This window comes from Trematomus bernacchii, unplaced genomic scaffold (genome assembly GCF_902827165.1).
Source record: "Trematomus bernacchii unplaced genomic scaffold, fTreBer1.1, whole genome shotgun sequence".
Classification (NCBI taxonomy): domain Eukaryota; kingdom Metazoa; phylum Chordata; class Actinopteri; order Perciformes; family Nototheniidae; genus Trematomus; species Trematomus bernacchii.
In genome coordinates, this window is record NW_022987720.1 from 6,232,669 (window position 1) to 6,253,900 (window position 21,232).

The following is a 21,232-nucleotide window of genomic DNA, read 5'->3' on the forward strand; positions in this document are numbered from 1 at the left end:
AAATGCCAATTTCTGATATCAGTAATTCATTTGTTACTAGTTACAATTACATTTGAACTAGTACAAATACACATTTCTGATATCAAGAATTCAATTGTAACTAGTTATAAATAAAAATGAAATTATAACTATTAACAATTGAATTCCTGATATCAAAAAATGATTATTACTAGTTCAAATTGTATTTCTGATATCAACTATTGAATTACTGATATCAGAAATTGGCATTTGAACTAGTTCAAATTCCAACTCCCATTGAAATGAATGAGAAAAATGATGCAAATCTCATTAGTTAAAATCCCATTTCTGATATCAGAAATACACATTACAACTAGTTACAATTGAATTTGTGATAAGAAAGAATTTGCATTTTAACCAGGTAAAATTCTATTTTTGATACCAGAAATAAACATTATTACTAGTATTGATTTTTTGATATCCTCCAGAAATTAATCAAAGCTGAATCAGCTTGCCATATGAAAACCCATCTTTCCAGTCAAACCTGGGAGGCCGCTCGTCAAAAATTATTTGAGCACAGAAGATAGAAAATGCTGCTGAACCAGTCAGAGTTCAGGTTAGTGGGGTCAAAAAAGTATGCTGCAGAGCAGGTTAGGACATTTTCCTCCACAAACTATAAGCACTTTTATTTAAATTGATTCTCCTGAACAAACTGATTTGAATTTCATTTAATCGTTTATTTGAACCGGGACAGTGCACATTGATGAACACTTTAAAACAAAAATAATGCTTACAAGTGTAAATGAGCCGGATTTTAGCTTTGAGTTTATTTCCATCCTTAGTCCCGTTATACAACATATAAGAACATGACATTTATATACATAGCAAAAATAAATACATGATATGCAGGAAGAGCATGAGCAGCATACATGGCAGTACAATGTAGCAGCTATGATATATAAAGTGCAAGATAAGATAAAAGTGCTACATAAAGTGCAAGAGTAGATACCCCTGTATAAAAGTGCATTTAGCGGTGATTACACGTCTGTTTGTTGCTCAACCATTCTTTGAGTTGTCCTTTAAAACTATTGAGAGTGGGATAATCCCGTATCTCAGTTGGGAGGCTAATCCACAATGAGCTGCCTTTAAAGGCCCTGACACACCAGGCAGTCACCAGAGAACTCGCCGACACCGACATCGACTGTTGCATCGGCGAGTTCTCCTGCGTCTTGGCCATGTGTCACACTGGATTACTGGTCTGGGGGAAGCTCGCTAGTGTGTGTGTATGTATGTGTGTGTGTTTGTGTATTTTTGCATTTCTGTGTATTGTGTTTGTTTCCCGGGGAAAACACTCAGGAGAAACACCGGCTGTTGTTATGCCTGCTGTGACGTTAAGTTACTCCGTTCTCCGCTTGTAATTATGCCGTCACAAGCTTCAAAGTTGTATTTATCATCTGAATTTGCCAAAACAAGTTTAATATTCTGAAAGCCAAGACTTTGTTTATTTGAAATTAGATGAAAACAAACTGTCACGGACCCTGCTGTGTTATCTATGATTACTATACGCCTTACATTCATAATGTCAACGGGAGGGAGGGGAAGCGGCGCTGCGGAAGAGCAGAGTGCGAGTGAGAGGTGCCATCTTCCCTTTACAAGCTTCAAAAATGTATTTATCGAGTGATTTGGGAAATAAAAGTTTCATATTCTGAAAGCCTTTGATCATTTAAAATCAAACAAAACACCCGAACTCCGAAAAACTAGTTTTTTACGCATAGCAACGTTTATTTTGAAATGAGCCGTTGCGACTTCCGACTGATTTCGATACAGCGGGTCACATATACTCTTTAAAATGTAAGAGCCATAACAGGTTAAAACGTTCACTGTCAGAAAGGAGGGGAAATGCTGCTCGACGCTTTCATACTGGTGCCGGGAACTGCTACTTTCTGCTTCCCTCCAAAAATGTCTTGTTCAAGTTCACACTGGGGCCCGAGAGCAGTGGAGTGGGCTGCGGGGTGTTTTTTCACAAAACTGTGTCTCAGGGCATCTTAATATTTAAAAACCTATTAATGTGTAGTACCAGATTAACGGGAAGAATCTCAGCTAACTGACGATACGAACCATTTTTACCAAAACAAAACACAAGTCTCATAAGAAGCATCTAAATGACCCCTGAGCGAAAAAATGCTAACCCACTTGGCACAGAACTCAAGATAAAGATACCCTTATTACTTATCGTAACTGCACATACAAGATATCCGATTAATGCTGAGACTCCACAGATTATATAGGTATAGTATCATCACTGAGCGATCAGAACTCATGACAGGGGAAGCAAACACAGACATCACAACACGTAGCATTACGGAGCAAAAACGGGACATCGTCTCACCTTAGCTGTTATTCTGATCAAAAGTCGTGTTCAATGGCATTAACACGATACAAACGCTGCTGAGGGTTAATCCATAGGTTAATCCAATGTGTCTGTCACTTTGAAAAAATTATTTATAATCCATAATTCCATTTTAAGTAAAAATCGGAGAATACAAATTAGCTACTAATGGTAGCCACCAGAGTTATCGCAGCTTCCGGTTTTGGCTACGCGTCACTCTCACTCCTTATTTGGTAACGTGTGTGTGTATGTGGGAGTTCCCCTCGATTCCATTGGCTCTAGCGGTTAAAAGGAGATGTCAATCATCAAAATCGACCAAGGGGGGCCAGAGATATGGAAATTCCACCCAAATGACCCCAGAAGTGGGGGTTTGTGCTAAATCTCTCTAAAAAGGTCAAATTTCACTTGTTTTCCATCAATCTTGATACAGGGTACTTATTATATGTTGTAGTTTGGATTCCTAAAGCTTTTAGTCTACCATCCCATCATTCAAGGGTGGTTTTCACTATAAGTAATTCTTTGGACGGACGCTATAATTTACATTTCTTTACTGTGTTCAATCTGAATTTACTTTAAAATAAAAAAAATCTATATTGATTCTGACACTTCTACATCCAACTCACAGATGTAACCTTGCTTTGAGAAAAAAGATTTTTAATGTAACCCTTTTAGAAGGGAAGATATGGTCATTTGTTCTGGGAATGTCATTTTCGAGCCTGAGACCTGAAAAACAGGCTCAGGGCTTAACAGGGTAATGTGAAGCTGGTTGGAGTGTTTGTCACCTCTTGTCATTTTGTGGCCAGATGTGTAATTTAAATAGTTGGAAAGTGGTAACTAGTTAAATGGATGAAGGATGCAAAATAAATAGTAAACAATAAAATAAGTTTAAATGGGACTTTTAGAGACATTGAGCTCAGATTTGAAGGAGTTTTCATTAACTATCCTTTAATGGAATAAGGAAAACATCAGGTAAGGTAGAAGCTCTGACAAGCGTTAAACTATAAGCACTTTTATTTCAATAGAAAAGGTCCATCCTAAGTTTCTTGCTTAGTTTTCTACTTCTATTCTATTTTATTTGTATTTACTTGCATATTTCAAAACATTCTCTTGCACTATTTTATTTGTTTTATGTCCTATATAGATTCATGTTGCTCTGTTGGAGGAGCCTGACTTAAATTGTTCATTGCCATATCTACACTGTAGCTACTGTGCACATGACAATAAAGCCTTGAAACTTGAATCTACCTTACGGGGAAACAGGATGATATCCTGAACAATTATTTGCATACTACCTATGTATACTCTTTAAAAATGTAATAGCCATAACAGGTTAAAACATTTACTGTAATGAAGGAGGGGAAATGCTGCCCAACGCGTTCATCAAGAACTCTTACTGATGCCGAGAAATGCTACTTTCCGTTCCCCCCTATTCCAGGTGTTCCAATTAAGATTTTGATCAAAGGTCTGTTGATTAGCCAGAGAAAAAGGGTCAACTTCAGGTCAGCGTAACCTCAATATGAACACAACAATAACATCTTTCACATTTACTTGATATATCTAGCTTGCTTGAAACTTGATTTTGTACAAAACAACCTCTGAAAGCCCATCTTTCCAGTCAAACCTGGGAGGCCGCTCGTCAAAAATACTTTGAGCACAGAAGATAAAAAATGCTGCTGAATGCGACCGTCAGAGTTCAGGTTAGTCAAAAAAGTACGCTGCAGAGCAGGTTAGGAAACTTTCCCTCCTTATATTTCTGCTTCCATTACCATTCCTTTACTTCTCTAGTCAGGCAGGTTCAGTGAGAACTATTTCTCTTAAAGCTGCGGCCTGATGGGAAAACTTCATATTGCAGCTGTTGGAAAGAACATAAACAGCAAATATTTTGGCCATAAAACCAAAACGATGATGGTAAAGATGCTAAAATGCTCTGCTTAGCTGAGGAGAACTGCACAGTCAGGTGATTCTCTGTGGGTTGGGGGCTCCCTTCAGGAGCATTGGGCTGAGAGAAACATGACAGAGGTGGGATTCAGGTCAGCAGAGAGAGTTTGTGAGGACACTGCTCTGAAAACACACAGTAATAGATAGACAGGAAGCTACAGTATAGGTTGGGAAAACATGTGTGCCTGGTTGCTTGTTAATGCATGCGTGTATTTTAATATTAAATTCAGATTCACTGCTTTTTTAAACATTCCCATATTGCTGCTAACATGCTATTGAGCACCTCCTACTGTCTGCATATCATATCAGTTCCCACCATATGTTGAAAACACAAAATTCTACATTATTCACTCCAAATTACAACTTCACGTAAGCATGTGAAGACAGTCTTAGGCAGAGTGGTTATGAGCAATAACTTAATGACAAAAGGGGTTTGCTCATTAATAGCAGTTTTATTGCCGTTTGATGTGGATTTATTTCCTACATTACAAGACAATGATTTCATAATCACTAGAAAAAGAAAAGAAAACTAATAAAGCACATGACATGAGGCATTTTAACTCAGAAGACATGTTGGTAAACGTAAAACATACTCCGATATAAAGCTCAGTTTTAATCAGCTGATAAGGCTTCATGGTCCTGTTCCTGCTACAAGTCAACATGTCTGCCGTAAAAAAGGTCTATTGAACTTCTTCCATCAGGCAAAGTAAGATATCAAATAGAAAGGTAAAGAGAAAAGGACAACATTTAAAGCAATCAAAGCTTCATATTCTTGTTGGATGTTTGCTGTGGAGTCGCAGCTTATTTCTTGCACGGGCACCCAAAGCGAACTTTGTAGTCACGGCACATGCCCTTTCTCTGGTCCTTGTTGCGGCAAACAAATCCCTGAGTCGGATTGAAGCTGAAAAACAATACCAATTATTAAATGAATAAGTCTGAAAGTTATATGAAGAAAACCCATTTTAAAAGCAAACAAAAAGGTATTTTAAATTGGATATGTTGCTTAGACCATAATTCATGTTTAGCTCTGATATAAATCCGATATAGTTTATTAAAGTACATTGATGCTAGTTCAAATAAACTTCTACAACCCTTTTGATTATCATAATTGTTCTTGTTGTCAGGTGGAACTTTGTTAAATATCTCAGATATCCACAATGATCATTTCAAATCATTAAAATGTCTTCTACTTAAACTATCAACACTTAACTATCAGAGAAAATACAAAATGTAAAGTTTATTATGACATACTGTATATGCAGAACTTTTAAATCTACATAGAATGAAAGGAAATATAATCCAAAATCAAACATTACCAATTTGATCATGGTTGCAGAGGATCAGGGACCTTTAAAACTGTAAGAGAAGTTTGGAATAAGGAATTTAAATCAACATGAGCATTATCAAAATAAATGGAGTTGCTTGAAATAAAAAGAATGTGAGATGAACTTTCTATTTTATTTCAGTTTTAACAAGAAAACTGTTAGGTAACGTGGAAAGGGTAGGACCCAAATGCAGACTTCAAAAAGGAAAAAGGTCTATAAACAAAAGGCGAGCATTATTCCAAAGCCGATGAGCACAAAAACAAGGCATGAAAAAACATAGATAGCACAAGGTAGCGAATACAAACAAAACTGACCGTGACTGACATGGAGGGAGACAGGAAAAACCAACAATGAACCGACAAGGCACACAGGGGAAGACAAGACTAAATACAGAGAGGGGTAATCACAAGACAAGACACAGCTGGGGTAAGGGAGGCAGAAACACAAGGGCAACAGGTGAACACAATCAGACAATCAGACACACCAGGGGTGTTTCTCAATCGCGAGTAAAGCTGCTTCAGAGCCACTATTTCAAGCATCCTACGTCATCGAGTGCTGCCGAAGTACTGTTCCAATCTCCAGTATACTTGGAAATCTACCGAGCCCCGCGTACTCCGTTTGGAGAAATATCGAGTCTGCACATGAGTAGACTTCGCGGTCTTAAAATCCCCACAATGCTTTGCGCACAGACCAATTTCCCCAAATCTGTGGCGGAAGATGTAATGCGGGGCCTCTCATATGACGCACACCTGCACACTTGCTAGCGTGTTCCACACTTCGTTTTCCGAATGCCAGGAAGTATTCTTGACTCGCTTCTGAAGCAAGATGCTCGGCAGACATGTGCTACCAAGCAAGCGTACTCGCGATTGAGAAACACCCCAGGGAAACTAACGACAGGAAGGCAAACACAGGAAGAAGGAACAGAGAAGACACAAGGAGGAAAACATTTCAAAACAAAGGTGGAAAATGAAAACATAAATACAAAACCTTTGTCTAAATGTTTGGTGATTAGTTTTGACACCCATTTCTCAGCTACCTTAGAGACACAGGGGAGGATGCTGATTGGTCTGTAATTGGACATTATTGCCTTATCCACAGATTTAAAGATCGGTGTCACCGTGGCCACCTTCCAGGATGATGGAACTTCCCTCGTGCTGATAGATTGATTTACTAACATAGTAATTGGTTGTATTAGACCGTCGATATGTGTTTTTATAAAGTTGGTGTCTAAATCATCTGCATCCCTAGCCTTAGAACCTCTTAACCCTAAGATTATATGTTTTACCTCAGCCTCTGTGATTTCCTCCAGGTCAAAAACGGGGTGTGTATCCACAATCGGGCTAGGTGAGACCTCAGATGGCGGGAAGAGCTTTGTAATGTCCAGAGCACTATTTATGAAATACTCATTTAGAGAGTTGGCCAACACTGCAGGGTCTTTTATCAGGGCATCATTGATTTTTAATTCTAGTACATTATTTTCCTGTTTGGTATGTTTACCTAATAGTTTATTTAAGATTTGCCAAACTTTTTTACCGTAATATGTGACCTGCTCTATCAAGATCAGTCACATTAACCTGAAGACACATTTTGAGTTGTATACACTGTTAGAAAGAGGAGATTCCTAGCTTTCTAATGACATCAGGATTGTTGTTGTACTCCAAATATTAAGCAAAATATGTCACATTATATAATGAATGTCACCGAGTAATAATTTTGAGAAAAAGGCCTTCAAAGTTTCCTCTTCAATCCATCGATCTGATTGATTATTAGCGGAGCAAATTATCAAAGTAGTACGGAGAGAAAATATTTTCGTTTGGATTACTGGTCTGGGGGAAGCTCGCTTGTGTGTGTTTTTGGGTTTGTGTGTATTGTGTTTGTTTCCTGGGGAAAACACTCTCCGCTTGTAATTATGCCGTCACAAGCTTCAAAGTTGTATTTATCATCTGAATTTGCCGAAACAAGTTTAATATTCTGAAAGCCAAGACTTTGTTTATTTGAAATCAGATGAAAACAAACTAATGGACCCTGTCGTGTTATCTATGATTACTATACGCCTTACATTCATAATTTCAGCCGGAGGGAGGGGGAGCGGCGCTGCGGAAGAGCAGAGTGCGAGTGAGAGCTGTCATCTTCCCTTTACAAGCTTCAAAAATGTATTTATCATGTGATTTTGGAAATAAAAGTTTCATATTCTGAAAGCCAAGACCTTGTTAATTTAAAATCAAACAAAACACCCGAACTCCGAAAAACTATTTTTTGATACAGGAAGCTATAGGTTGGGAAACCATGTGTGCCTGATTGCTTGCTAGTGCATGCGTGTATTTTAATATTAAATTCAGATTCACTGCTTTTTTAAACATTCCCATATTGCTGCCAACATGCTATTGAGCTCCTCCTACTGTCTGCATATCATATCAGTTCTCACCATATGTTAAAAACACAAAATTCTACATTATTCACTCCAAATTACAACTTCATGTAAGCATGTGAAGACAATCTTAGGCAGAGTGGTTATGAGCAATAACTTAATGACAAAAGGGATTTGCTCATTATTAGCAGTTTGATGTGGATTTATTTCCTACATTACAAGACAATGATTTCATAATCACTAGAAAAAGAAAAGAAAATTGATAAAGCACATGGCATGAGGCATTTGAACTCAGAAGACATGTTTGTAAACGTACAGGCGTAAAACATACTCTGATATAAAGCTCAGTTTTAATCAGCTGATAAGGCTTCATGGTCCTGTTACTGCTACAAGTCAACATGTCTGCCGTAAAAAAGGTCTATTGAACTTCTTCCATCAGGCAAAGTAAGATATCAAATAGAAAGGTAAAGAGAAAAGGACAACATTTAAAGCAATCGAAGCTTCATATTCTTGTTGGATGTTTGCTGTGGAGTCGCAGCTTATTTCTTGCACGGGCACCCAAAGCGAATTTTGTAGTCACGGCACATGCCCTTTCTCTGGTCCTTGTTGCGGCAAACAAATCCCTGAGTCGGATTGAAGCTGAAAAACAATACCAATTATTAAATGAATCAGTTCGATAGTTATATGAAGAAAACCAATTTTAAAAGCAAACAAAAACATATTTTAAATTGCATATGTTGCTTAAACCATAATTCATGTTTAGCTCTGATATAAACCCAATGTAGTTTGTTAAAGTACATTGATGCTAGTTCAAATAAACCTCTACAACCCTTTCAATTATCATATTTGTTCTTGTTGTCAGGCAGGCAAGTTTATTTATATAGCACCTTTCAACACAAGGCAATTCAAAGTGCTTTACAAAAATGGAAGACATTAAGAAAATGGCATTTAAAAATCAGTCATTAAAAATAAAAGATAATAAAAGAAACATTAGGTGGAACTTTGTTTGTAATATTAAATATCTCGATATCCAATACAATGACATGTCTTCTAATGTCAATTAAATGTCCATGTACAGAGTTTCTATTCACTGTATAGGTGTAGCTCCAGGCAGCACATGTGGGTGACTTGTAAGCAGTTTTTAATGTTCAGAAGTACCGATGTATTCCTGGGATGTGGTTAAATAATCATTTGCATTATTTCAATGAGGCAACTTACATATAGAAGTTCTCCCCTGTGGAGGTGGCTGGGGTTATCGTGTCCGTGGTAACGACCTCAATGTACAGAGGGTTTTCACAGATCTTTCCTGGGTTGTCTTTCCTCAGGTAACTCAAAAGCTCCCAGTCCCCTGTGTAACTGGGATCGTCACGGTCAAACCAGTCGGTCCAGCACACTGCAAGGAGCAATAAAAGAGTGAGAGGACGACTGGGTAGGAAGCTGTAAAACTCTCCTAAATGAATGTTTATACAAGAGAGTGCTTATACAGTGTGGTGTGCTCTTACCTCCACCACAGAAAGGGGGATGGCAGCTGAAACGAACACGGTAGTCACTGCACCTCTGCCTTCTGGGTTGATCACGGTTTCTGCAGACGAATCCTGAAGTGACGTCATTTCTGAAATTAAAAAGTTTAGTCCAGATGGAAATATCTCCCAAAAAATGTTGATAGGGTGCCATGGGGATTCTGTACAGACATTCCTGTTCCCTGAAGGATAAATGCTTCCTTATTTTTTCGGCTTTTCCTCCAGTGCCAACAGGAAGTTGACAAGAGCGGTTTTGAGCGTTTTAACAGATTGGATGGATAGCAATTTCATTCAGTAAACACATTCATGTCCCCCGCAGGAATAAGTGTAATCACTTTGGCAAGCCAACATTAACATTTAAATCAATTCAACACTGTTCCTAAGTACACCCTCACAAAGCCAGCATTTTGCTCAACTAGTGTGTAGTACAAAACACTGAAGGCTTGTGAGAAAGATAATTGATTTAAAATATATCCAGTACTGTACAATTGTGACTGGCAACTGACTGAACCCCCTCTACTAATTCCCATTGCTCATTGGTTACCAGGTATATGGCTAGTCAATAGAGCAAACTAGTATGTGGAAATATAATTTGGTGTTACCAGGTACACAAACATATGCAGTAGCAACACATTCAGTAGAATACAGTATTAACCATCACATCAAACATTCAAATTACTCCTACTTGTTGAGCACTTACTTATAAATCACCTCCTCTGTTTCGATCACACCGAGTCCAGAGAGAGTCGTGACATCTATACCCTGTGGTTTGGGGCAGATCTTTCCAGGGTTATCCTTATAAAGTCTGTTGAAGGTTTCCCAGTCTCCAGATCCACTGGGGTCATCTCTGTCAAACCAGTCAGTCCAGCATTCTGGACATGGGCATTTCAAATGATAGGTAAGCAACAATACATTTAAAACATTACTGAAATAGCACATGTTGGGATTTGTGAAGTGTCAATAGGTATGATTTGCTTAAGAATGTGGGTGGGATAGTCGCAGGGAAGTTCTAAATAGAATACAAAATAAACATAATTATGAGTGTCAGAAATGTCTCTTAACAAAGGGAGCCACTGAATGGTTTAAACAATTACTTACTTGGGTTCACCACTGGATCTCGTGGAGCGGGCATAATCTCTGGATCGGGAACCCCCTGGTGGCTTTCTGGTAAAGGTTAAGAGACAAATGTTACAAACTGTGACTTTGTATATTCCCGGTGAAATACAAATATGATCATCTAATTGTTATAATCAACCTACCCAAGAACAATGTGGCAAAAATGGCAACACTTAACTATCGGAGAAAATACAAAATGTAAAGTTTATTATGACATACTGTATATGCAGAACTTGTAAATCTACATAGAATGAAAGGAAATATAATCCAAAATCAAACATTACCAATTTGATCATGGTTGCAGAGGATCAGGGACCTTTAAAACTGTAAGGGAAGTTTGGAATAAGGAATTTAAATCAACATGAGCATTATCAAAATAAATGGAGTTACTTGAAATAAAAAGAATGTGAGATGAACTTTCTATTTTATTTCAGTTTTAACAAGAAAACTGTTAGGTAGCGTGGAAAGGGTAGGACCCAAATGCAGACTTCAAAAAGGAAAAAGGTCTATAAACAAAAGGCGAGCTTTATTCCAAAGCCGATGAGCACAAAAACAAGGCATGAAAAAACATAGATAGCACAAGGTAGCGAATACAAACAAAACTGACCGTGACTGACATGGAGGGAGACAGGAAAAACCAACAATGAACCGACAAGGCACACAGGGGAAGACAAGACTAAATACAGAGAGGGGTAATCACAAGACAAGACACAGCTGGGGTAAGGGAGGCAGAAACACAATGGCAACAGGTGAACACAATCAGACAATCAGACACACCAGGGAAACTAACGACAGGAAGGCAAACACAGGAAGATGGAACAGAGAAGACACAAGGAGGAAAACATTTCAAAACAAAGGTGGAAAATGAAAACATAAATACAAAACCGTAACAAAAACGACTTTTAACTAATGCTGAAAATGTGTGTAAAGGTTGAAAGCTATAACAAAAAGCATACCAATGCATTTCAGCATTTACACTAAATACATTTACAATCTAAGCATACATTCAACAAAATCACATTATTTTAAAATCAATAGTTCAAAAAAAGTGAATTAAAAAGAAATAGTTGCATGTTAAATTTCTCAGCAAAAACAAAAGAGACTCACCAGCAGGACCTCTCAGTGGAACAGTTTGGTTCATGAAGTGCTCTCCTGTCTCCTTAAATACAGCTGGGGGAGTAAATACCCCCCCCACTGGAATCACCAGTTTTGTTTCAAAACAAGAATGCAGTTTTCAAAAAAACTGAACGAGATACGCCTTGCACAATAATTCTAAAATTCTATGGGGGTTGAATGAGAATACAATAATTGGAGATAAGGTGTTCAACTCTACCATTCTTCTGTGGTAACTTTGAAAGCTCCTATATATAATGGACCTGTTTCACACGTAAATCCAAGAGGATGCATGTACACCTGCTTTGTGTCTTATTTAGGGGAAAACTCAGGTTGGGTTCATCTTACTTTTTTGTTCTCTGTATTTTGCTATGTTACTGTTATTCGAGAACCTGACAGGAAATGATATACTTATTTCATTTTATACAATATTTAAGATAAGATAAGTTGGACCTTTATTAATCCCCGTGGAGAAATTCAGTATTTTCATGCATCAGTAACAGTGAAGTTACACATTCAGTTTAATGTTGGGGTTGGGTTACACAAATGATGGATGCATTATCCGCTGCTACACCCCTTTTTACTACTTTAGTATTTTAGAATAGTTGTTCCAATTAAGATTGTGATCAAAGGTCTATTGATTAGCCAGAGAAAAAGGGGCAACTTGAGGTCAGCGGTGCTCACACAACACTGAATGACATGAATGTCGATCAAAAGTTCAAATACCCATCATGTTTGAAATGTATATAAAACTCCTAATATTTGAAAGATGTGAAAATGAAAGTGTGTACAGATCATTAATCATTAATTATTAACGTGTTCATCTAGAACTCTTACTGATGCCAGGAAATGCTACTTGCTGCTTACTTGTTATTCCAGAAAAGGTGTTCCAATTAAGATTTGGATCAAAGGTCTTGATTTTGTACAAAACAACCTCTTAAAGCCCATCTTTCCAGTCAAACCTGGGAGGCCGCTCATCAAAAATACTTTGAGCACAGAAGATAGAAAATGCTGCTGAACCAGTCAGAGTTCAGGTTAGTGGGGTCAAACAAGTACGCTGCAGAGCAGGTTAGGAAACTTTCCCTCCATACATTTCTGCTTCCAGTTACCATTACTTCACTTCTCTAGTCAGGCAGGTTCAGTGAGAACTTTTTCTCTTAAAGCAGCGGCCTGATGGGGAAACTTCATATTACAGAATATCAATTATTAAACATAAGTAGGAAATACAGATAAAAGCAGCTTAAGTAATTTAAATTGTTGGAAAGTGGTAACGTGTTAAATGGATGAAGGATTCAAAATAATGAGTAACCAATCAAATAAGTTTAAATGGGACTTTTAGAGACATTGAGCTCAGATGTGAAGGAGTTTTCAATAACTATCCTTTAATGCAATAAGGAAAACATCAGGTAAGGTAGAAGCTCTGACAAGCGTTAAACTATAAGCACTTTTATTTCAATAGAAAAGGTCCATCCTAAGTTTCATGCTTAGTTTTCTACTTCTATTCTATTTTATTTGTATTTACTTGCATATTTCAAAACATTCTCTTGCACTATTTTATGTGTTTTATGTCCTATATTCATGTTGCCCTGTTGGAGGAGCCTGACATACATTTTTCATTGCCACTGTAGCTACTGTGCACATGACAATAAAGCCTTGAATCTTGAATCTTGAATCTACCTTACGGGGAAACAGGATTATCTCCTGAACAATTATTTACATACTACCTATGTATACTCTTAAAAATGTAATAGCCATAACAGGTTAAAACATTTACTGTCAGGAAGGAGGGGAAATGCTGCTCAACGCGTTCATAGAACTCTTACTGATGCCGGGAAATGCTTTCCGTTCCCCCTATGGCAAGCCGATTTAGCTTTTATTCATTTCTGGAGGATATCAAAAAATCAATTCTTACTAGTAATAATGTTTATTTCTGATATCAAAAATAGAATTTTAACTATTTAGAATGCAAATTCTTGATATCACAAATTCAATTGTAACTAGTTGTAATGCGTATTTCTGATATCAGAAATGCGATTTTAACTAGTGAGATTTGCATCGTTTTTCTCATTCATTTCAATGGGAGTTGGAATTTGAACTAGTTCAAATGCCAATTTCTGATATCAGTAATTCATTTGTTACTAGTTACAATTACATTTGAACTAGTACAAATACACATTTCTGATATCAAGAATTCAATTGTAACTAGTTATAAATAAAAATGAAATTATAACTATTAACAATTGAATTCCTGATATCAAAAAATGATTATTACTAGTTCAAATTGTATTTCTGATATCAACTATTGAATTACTGATATCAGAAATTGGCATTTGAACTAGTTCAAATTCCAACTCCCATTGAAATGAATGAGAAAAATGATGCAAATCTCATTAGTTAAAATCCCATTTCTGATATCAGAAATACACATTACAACTAGTTACAATTGAATTTGTGATAAGAAAGAATTTGCATTTTAACCAGGTAAAATTCTATTTTTGATACCAGAAATAAACATTATTACTAGTATTGATTTTTTGATATCCTCCAGAAATTAATCAAAGCTGAATCAGCTTGCCATATGAAAACCCATCTTTCCAGTCAAACCTGGGAGGCCGCTCGTCAAAAATTATTTGAGCACAGAAGATAGAAAATGCTGCTGAACCAGTCAGAGTTCAGGTTAGTGGGGTCAAAAAAGTATGCTGCAGAGCAGGTTAGGACATTTTCCTCCACAAACTATAAGCACTTTTATTTAAATTGATTCTCCTGAACAAACTGATTTGAATTTCATTTAATCGTTTATTTGAACCGGGACAGTGCACATTGATGAACACTTTAAAACAAAAATAATGCTTACAAGTGTAAATGAGCCGGATTTTAGCTTTGAGTTTATTTCCATCCTTAGTCCCGTTATACAACATATAAGAACATGACATTTATATACATAGCAAAAATAAATACATGATATGCAGGAAGAGCATGAGCAGCATACATGGCAGTACAATGTAGCAGCTATGATATATAAAGTGCAAGATAAGATAAAAGTGCTACATAAAGTGCAAGAGTAGATACCCCTGTATAAAAGTGCATTTAGCGGTGATTACACGTCTGTTTGTTGCTCAACCATTCTTTGAGTTGTCCTTTAAAACTATTGAGAGTGGGATAATCCCGTATCTCAGTTGGGAGGCTAATCCACAATGAGCTGCCTTTAAAGGCCCTGACACACCAGGCAGTCACCAGAGAACTCGCCGACACCGACATCGACTGTTGCATCGGCGAGTTCTCCTGCGTCTTGGCCATGTGTCACACTGGATTACTGGTCTGGGGGAAGCTCGCTAGTGTGTGTGTATGTATGTGTGTGTGTTTGTGTATTTTTGCATTTCTGTGTATTGTGTTTGTTTCCCGGGGAAAACACTCAGGAGAAACACCGGCTGTTGTTATGCCTGCTGTGACGTTAAGTTACTCCGTTCTCCGCTTGTAATTATGCCGTCACAAGCTTCAAAGTTGTATTTATCATCTGAATTTGCCAAAACAAGTTTAATATTCTGAAAGCCAAGACTTTGTTTATTTGAAATTAGATGAAAACAAACTGTCACGGACCCTGCTGTGTTATCTATGATTACTATACGCCTTACATTCATAATGTCAACGGGAGGGAGGGGAAGCGGCGCTGCGGAAGAGCAGAGTGCGAGTGAGAGGTGCCATCTTCCCTTTACAAGCTTCAAAAATGTATTTATCGAGTGATTTGGGAAATAAAAGTTTCATATTCTGAAAGCCTTTGATCATTTAAAATCAAACAAAACACCCGAACTCCGAAAAACTCGTTTTTTACGCATAGCAACGTTTATTTTGAAATGAGCCGTTGCGACTTCCGACTGATTTCGATACAGCGGGTCACATATACTCTTTAAAATGTAAGAGCCATAACAGGTTAAAACGTTCACTGTCAGAAAGGAGGGGAAATGCTGCTCGACGCTTTCATACTGGTGCCGGGAACTGCTACTTTCTGCTTCCCTCCAAAAATGTCTTGTTCAAGTTCACACTGGGGCCCGAGAGCAGTGGAGTGGGCTGCGGGGTGTTTTTTCACAAAACTGTGTCTCAGGGCATCTTAATATTTAAAAACCTATTAATGTGTAGTACCAGATTAACGGGAAGAATCTCAGCTAACTGACGATACGAACCATTTTTACCAAAACAAAACACAAGTCTCATAAGAAGCATCTAAATGACCCCTGAGCGAAAAAATGCTAACCCACTTGGCACAGAACTCAAGATAAAGATACCCTTATTACTTATCGTAACTGCACATACAAGATATCCGATTAATGCTGAGACTCCACAGATTATATAGGTATAGTATCATCACTGAGCGATCAGAACTCATGACAGGGGAAGCAAACACAGACATCACAACACGTAGCATTACGGAGCAAAAACGGGACATCGTCTCACCTTAGCTGTTATTCTGATCAAAAGTCGTGTTCAATGGCATTAACACGATACAAACGCTGCTGAGGGTTAATCCATAGGTTAATCCAATGTGTCTGTCACTTTGAAAAAATTATTTATAATCCATAATTCCATTTTAAGTAAAAATCGGAGAATACAAATTAGCTACTAATGGTAGCCACCAGAGTTATCGCAGCTTCCGGTTTTGGCTACGCGTCACTCTCACTCCTTATTTGGTAACGTGTGTGTGTATGTGGGAGTTCCCCTCGATTCCATTGGCTCTAGCGGTTAAAAGGAGATGTCAATCATCAAAATCGACCAAGGGGGGCCAGAGATATGGAAATTCCACCCAAATGACCCCAGAAGTGGGGGTTTGTGCTAAATCTCTCTAAAAAGGTCAAATTTCACTTGTTTTCCATCAATCTTGATACAGGGTACTTATTATATGTTGTAGTTTGGATTCCTAAAGCTTTTAGTCTACCATCCCATCATTCAAGGGTGGTTTTCACTATAAGTAATTCTTTGGACGGACGCTATAATTTACATTTCTTTACTGTGTTCAATCTGAATTTACTTTAAAATAAAAAAAATCTATATTGATTCTGACACTTCTACATCCAACTCACAGATGTAACCTTGCTTTGAGAAAAAAGATTTTTAATGTAACCCTTTTAGAAGGGAAGATATGGTCATTTGTTCTGGGAATGTCATTTTCGAGCCTGAGACCTGAAAAACAGGCTCAGGGCTTAACAGGGTAATGTGAAGCTGGTTGGAGTGTTTGTCACCTCTTGTCATTTTGTGGCCAGATGTGTAATTTAAATAGTTGGAAAGTGGTAACTAGTTAAATGGATGAAGGATGCAAAATAAATAGTAAACAATAAAATAAGTTTAAATGGGACTTTTAGAGACATTGAGCTCAGATTTGAAGGAGTTTTCATTAACTATCCTTTAATGGAATAAGGAAAACATCAGGTAAGGTAGAAGCTCTGACAAGCGTTAAACTATAAGCACTTTTATTTCAATAGAAAAGGTCCATCCTAAGTTTCTTGCTTAGTTTTCTACTTCTATTCTATTTTATTTTTATTTACTTGCATATTTCAAAACATTCTCTTGCACTATTTTATTTGTTTTATGTCCTATATAGATTCATGTTGCTCTGTTGGAGGAGCCTGACTTAAATTGTTCATTGCCATATCTACACTGTAGCTACTGTGCACATGACAATAAAGCCTTGAAACTTGAATCTACCTTACGGGGGAAACAGGATGATCTCCTGAACAATGATTTGCATACTACCTATGTATACTCTTTAAAAATATAATAGCCATAACAGGTTAAAACATGTACTGTAAGGAAGGAGGGGAAATGCTGCTCAACGCGTTCATCTAGAACTCTTACTGATGCCGGGAAATGCTACTTTCCGTTCCCCCCTATTCCAGGTGTTCCAATCAAGATTTTGATCAAAGGTCTGTTGATTAGCCAGAGAAAAAGGGTCAACTTCAGGTCAGCGTAACCTCAATATGAACACAACAATAACATCTTTCACATTTACTTGATATATCTAGCTTGCTTGAAACTTGATTTTGTACAAAACAACCTCTGAAAGCCCATCTTTCCAGTCAAACCTGGGAGGCCGCTCGTCAAAAATACTTTGAGCACAGAAGATAAAAAATGCTGCTGAATGCGACCGTCAGAGTTCAGGTTAGTCAAAAAAGTACGCTGCAGAGCAGGTTAGGAAACTTTCCCTCCTTATATTTCTGCTTCCAGTTACCATTCCTTTACTTCTCTAGTCAGGCAGGTTCAGTGAGAACTATTTCTCTTAAAGCTGCGGCCTGATGGGAAAACTTCATATTGCAGCTGTTGGAAAGAACATAAACAGCAAATATTTTGGCCATAAAACCAAAACGATGATGGTAAAGATGCTAAAATGCTCTGCTTAGCTGAGGAGAACTGCACAGTCAGGTGATTCTCTGTGGGTTGGGGGCTCCCTTCAGGAGCATTGGGCTGAGAGAAACATGACAGAGGTGGGATTCAGGTCAGCAGAGAGAGTTTGTGAGGACACTGCTCTGAAAACACAGTAATAGATAGACAGGAAGCTATAGATTGGGAAACCTGGTGTGCCTGGTTGCTTGTTAATGCATGCGTGTATTTTAATATTACATTTAGATTCACTGCTTTTTTAAACATTCCCATATTGCTGCTAACATGCTATTGAGCACCTCCTACTGTCTGCATATCATATCAGTTCTCACCATATGTTGAAAACACAAAATTCTACATTATTCACTCCAAATTACAACTTCACGTAAGCATGTGAAGACAGTCTTAGGCAGAGTGGTTATGAGCAATAACTTAATGACAAAAGGGGTTTGCTCATTAATAGCAGTTTTATTGCCGTTTGATGTGGATTTATTTCCTACATTACAAGACAATGATTTCATAATCACTAGAAAAAGAAAAGAAAACTAATAAAGCACATGGCATGAGGCATTTGAACTCAGAACACATGTTGGTAAACGTACAGGCGTAAAACATACTCCGATATAAAGCTCAGTTTTAATCAGCTGATAAGGCTTCATGGTCCTGTTCCTGCTACAAGTCAACATGTCTGCCGTAAAAAAGGTCTATTGAACTTCTTCCATCAGGCAAAGTAAGATATCAAATAGAAAGGTAAAGAGAAAAGGACAACATTTAAAGCAATCGAAGCTTCATATTCTTGTTGGATGTTTGCTGTGGAGTCGCAGCTTATTTCTAACATGGGCACCCAAAGCGAAGTTTGTAGTCACGGCACCCACCCTTTTTCTGGTCCTTGTTGCGGCAAACAAATCCCTGAGTCGGATTGAAGCTGAAAAACAATACCAATTATTAAATGAATCAGTTCGAAAGTTATATGAAGAAAACCAATTTTAAAAGCAAACAAAAACGTATTTTAAATTGCATATGTTGCTTAAACCATAATTCATGTTTAGCTCTGATATAAACCCAATGTAGTTTGTTAAAGTACATTGATGCTAGTTCAAATAAACCTCTACAACCCTTTCAATTATCATACTTGTTCTTGTTGTCAGGTGGAACTTTGTTTGTAATATTAAATATCTCAGATATCCAATACAATGACATGTTTTCTAATGTCAATTAAATGTCCATGTACAGAGTTTCTATTCACTGTTATAGGTGTAGCTCCAGGCAGCACATGTGGGTGACTTGTAAGCAGTTCTTAATGTTCAGAAGTACCGATGTATTCCTTGGATGTGGTTAAATAATCATTTGCATTATTTCAATGAGGCAACTTACATAAAGAAGTTCTCCCCTGTGGAGATGGCTGGGGTCACCGTGTCCGTGGTAACGACCTTCATCAGAGGGTTTTCACAGATCTTTCCTGGGTATTCTTTCCTCAGGTTACTCAAAAGCTCCCAGTCCCCTGAGCCACTGGGATTGTCACGGTCAAACCAGTCGGTCCAGCACACTGCAAGGAGCAATAAACGAGTGAGAGGACGACTGGGTAGGAAGCTGTAGAACTCTCCTAAATGAATGTTTATACAAGAGAGTGCTTATACAGTGTGGTGTGCTCTTACCTCCTTCACCACAGAAAGGGGGATGGCAGCGGAAACGAACACGGTAGTCACTGCACATCTTCCATTTGGGTTGATCAACGTTTCTGCAGACGAATCCTGAAGTGACGTCATTTCTGAAAATAAAAAGTTTAGTCCAGATGGAAATATCTCTCAAAAATGTTGATTGGGCGCCATGGGGATTCTGTACAGACATTCCTGTTCCCTGAAGGATAAATGCTTCCTTATTTTTTAGGCTTTTCCTCCAGTGCCAACAGGAAGTTGACAAGAGCGGTTTTGAGCGTTTTAACAGATTGGATGGATAGCAATTTCATTCAGTAAACACATTCATGTCCCCCGCAGGAATAAGTGTAATCACTTTGACAAGCCAACATTAGCATTTAAATCAATTCAACACTGTTCCTAAGTACACCCTCACAAAGCCAGCGTTTTGATCAACTAGTGTGTAGTACAAAACACTGAAGGCTTGTGAGAAAGATAATTGATTTAAAATATATCCAGTACTGTACAATTGTGACTGGCAACTGACTGTACCCCCTCTACTAATTCCCATTGCTCATTGGTTACCAGGTATACAGTATGGCTAGTCAATAGAGCAAACTAGTATTTGGAAATATAATTTGGTGTCACCAGGTACACAAACATATGCAGTAGCAACACTTAAGCAACACATTCAGTAGAATACAGTATTAACCATCACATCCAACATTCAAATTACTCCTACTTGTTGAGCACTTACTTAAAAATCACCTCCCCTGCTGCAGCCGCACCGAGTCCAGAGAGAGTCGTGGCCTCTATACGCTGTGGTTTGCGGCAGATCTTTCCAGGGTTCTCCTTGTAAAGATTGGAGAAGTTTTCCCAGTCTCCAGATCCACTGGGGTTATCTCTGTCAAACCAGTCAGTCCAGCATTCTGGACATGGGCATTTCAAATGAGATAGGTAAGCAACAATACATTTAAAACATTACTGAAATAGCACATGTTGGGATTTGTGAAGTGTCAATAGGTATGATTTGCTTAAGAATGTGGGTGGGATAGTCGCAGGGAAGTTCTAAATAGAATACAAAATAAACAAAATGATGAGTGTCAGAAATGGCTCTTAACAAAGGGAGCCACTGAATGGTTTAAAAAATGACTTACCTAGCTCTTCTGGATATTCTGGACCTTTTGGATAGTCTGGATCTTCTGGACTGGGAACCCGCTGGTGGCTTTCTGGTAAAGGTTAAGAGAAAAATGTTACAAACTGTGACTTTGTATATTCCGGGTGAAATACAAATATGATCATCTAATTGTTATAATCAACCTACCCAAGAACAATGCGGCAACAATGGCAACACTTAACTATCAGAGAAAATACAAAATGTAAAGTTTATTATGACATACTGTATATGCAGAACTTGTAAATCTACATAGAATAAAAGGAAATATAATCCAAAATCAAACATTACCAATTTGATCATGGTTGCAGAGGATCAGGGACCTTTAAAA

At 37.8% G+C, this 21,232-nt stretch overlaps 2 protein-coding genes and 1 long non-coding RNA gene across 4 annotated transcripts; all 3 read right to left on the minus strand.

Annotated features, from left to right (window-relative positions):
* Positions 1–4,717: 4,717 nt before the first annotated feature.
* On the minus strand, positions 4,718–5,967 carry LOC117493368. Its single transcript, XR_004556963.1, has 3 exons — positions 5,925–5,967; positions 5,602–5,641; positions 4,718–5,186 (listed from the first exon to the last, which is right to left on the minus strand). It is a non-coding gene; the product is annotated as an uncharacterized LOC117493368 (long non-coding RNA).
* A 2,184-nt stretch (positions 5,968–8,151) lies between these two features.
* On the minus strand, positions 8,152–11,747 carry LOC117493366 (cartilage intermediate layer protein 2-like). 2 transcript variants are annotated; one of them, XM_034143885.1, is made up of 8 exons: positions 11,722–11,747; positions 10,899–10,938; positions 10,758–10,791; positions 10,597–10,662; positions 10,199–10,370; positions 9,481–9,590; positions 9,197–9,371; positions 8,152–8,617 (listed from the first exon to the last, which is right to left on the minus strand). In XM_034143885.1, exons 2-8 carry the CDS (start codon positions 10,908–10,910, stop codon positions 8,518–8,520), a joined length of 669 nt encoding a protein of 222 aa, XP_033999776.1. In that variant the 5' UTR covers positions 10,911–10,938; positions 11,722–11,747; the 3' UTR covers positions 8,152–8,517. The 2 variants fall into 2 exon arrangements, with proteins under 2 accessions (XP_033999776.1, XP_033999775.1); XM_034143884.1 differs by lacking the exon at positions 11,722–11,747 and adding an exon at positions 11,222–11,268.
* Positions 11,748–18,541: 6,794 nt separating this feature from the next.
* Positions 18,542–21,232, minus strand: LOC117493367 (cartilage intermediate layer protein 2-like). Its single transcript, XM_034143886.1, has 7 exons — positions 21,193–21,232; positions 21,052–21,085; positions 20,885–20,956; positions 20,485–20,656; positions 19,749–19,861; positions 19,468–19,639; positions 18,542–19,018 (listed from the first exon to the last, which is right to left on the minus strand). The coding sequence occupies exons 1-7, from the start codon at positions 21,202–21,204 to the stop codon at positions 18,925–18,927; spliced, it is 669 nt and encodes a 222-aa protein (XP_033999777.1). The 5' UTR covers positions 21,205–21,232; the 3' UTR covers positions 18,542–18,924.

Bases quoted from the DNA above. Each gene is read 5' to 3' on its own strand.
- LOC117493366 (XM_034143885.1), bottom strand. The intron at 9,591-10,198 runs GTAAGTGCTCAA...TTTTAATTTCAG, and splicing joins ACAGAGGAGGTGATTTATAA to AAATGACGTCACTTCAGGAT. The intron at 8,618-9,196 runs GTAAGTTGCCTC...ATTGTTTTTCAG, and splicing joins ACAGGGGAGAACTTCTATAT to CTTCAATCCGACTCAGGGAT.
- LOC117493367 (XM_034143886.1), bottom strand. The intron at 20,957-21,051 runs GTAGGTTGATTA...AACCTTTACCAG, and splicing joins TGTTGCCGCATTGTTCTTGG to AAAGCCACCAGCGGGTTCCC. The intron at 19,862-20,484 runs GTAAGTGCTCAA...TTTTATTTTCAG, and splicing joins GCAGGGGAGGTGATTTTTAA to AAATGACGTCACTTCAGGAT.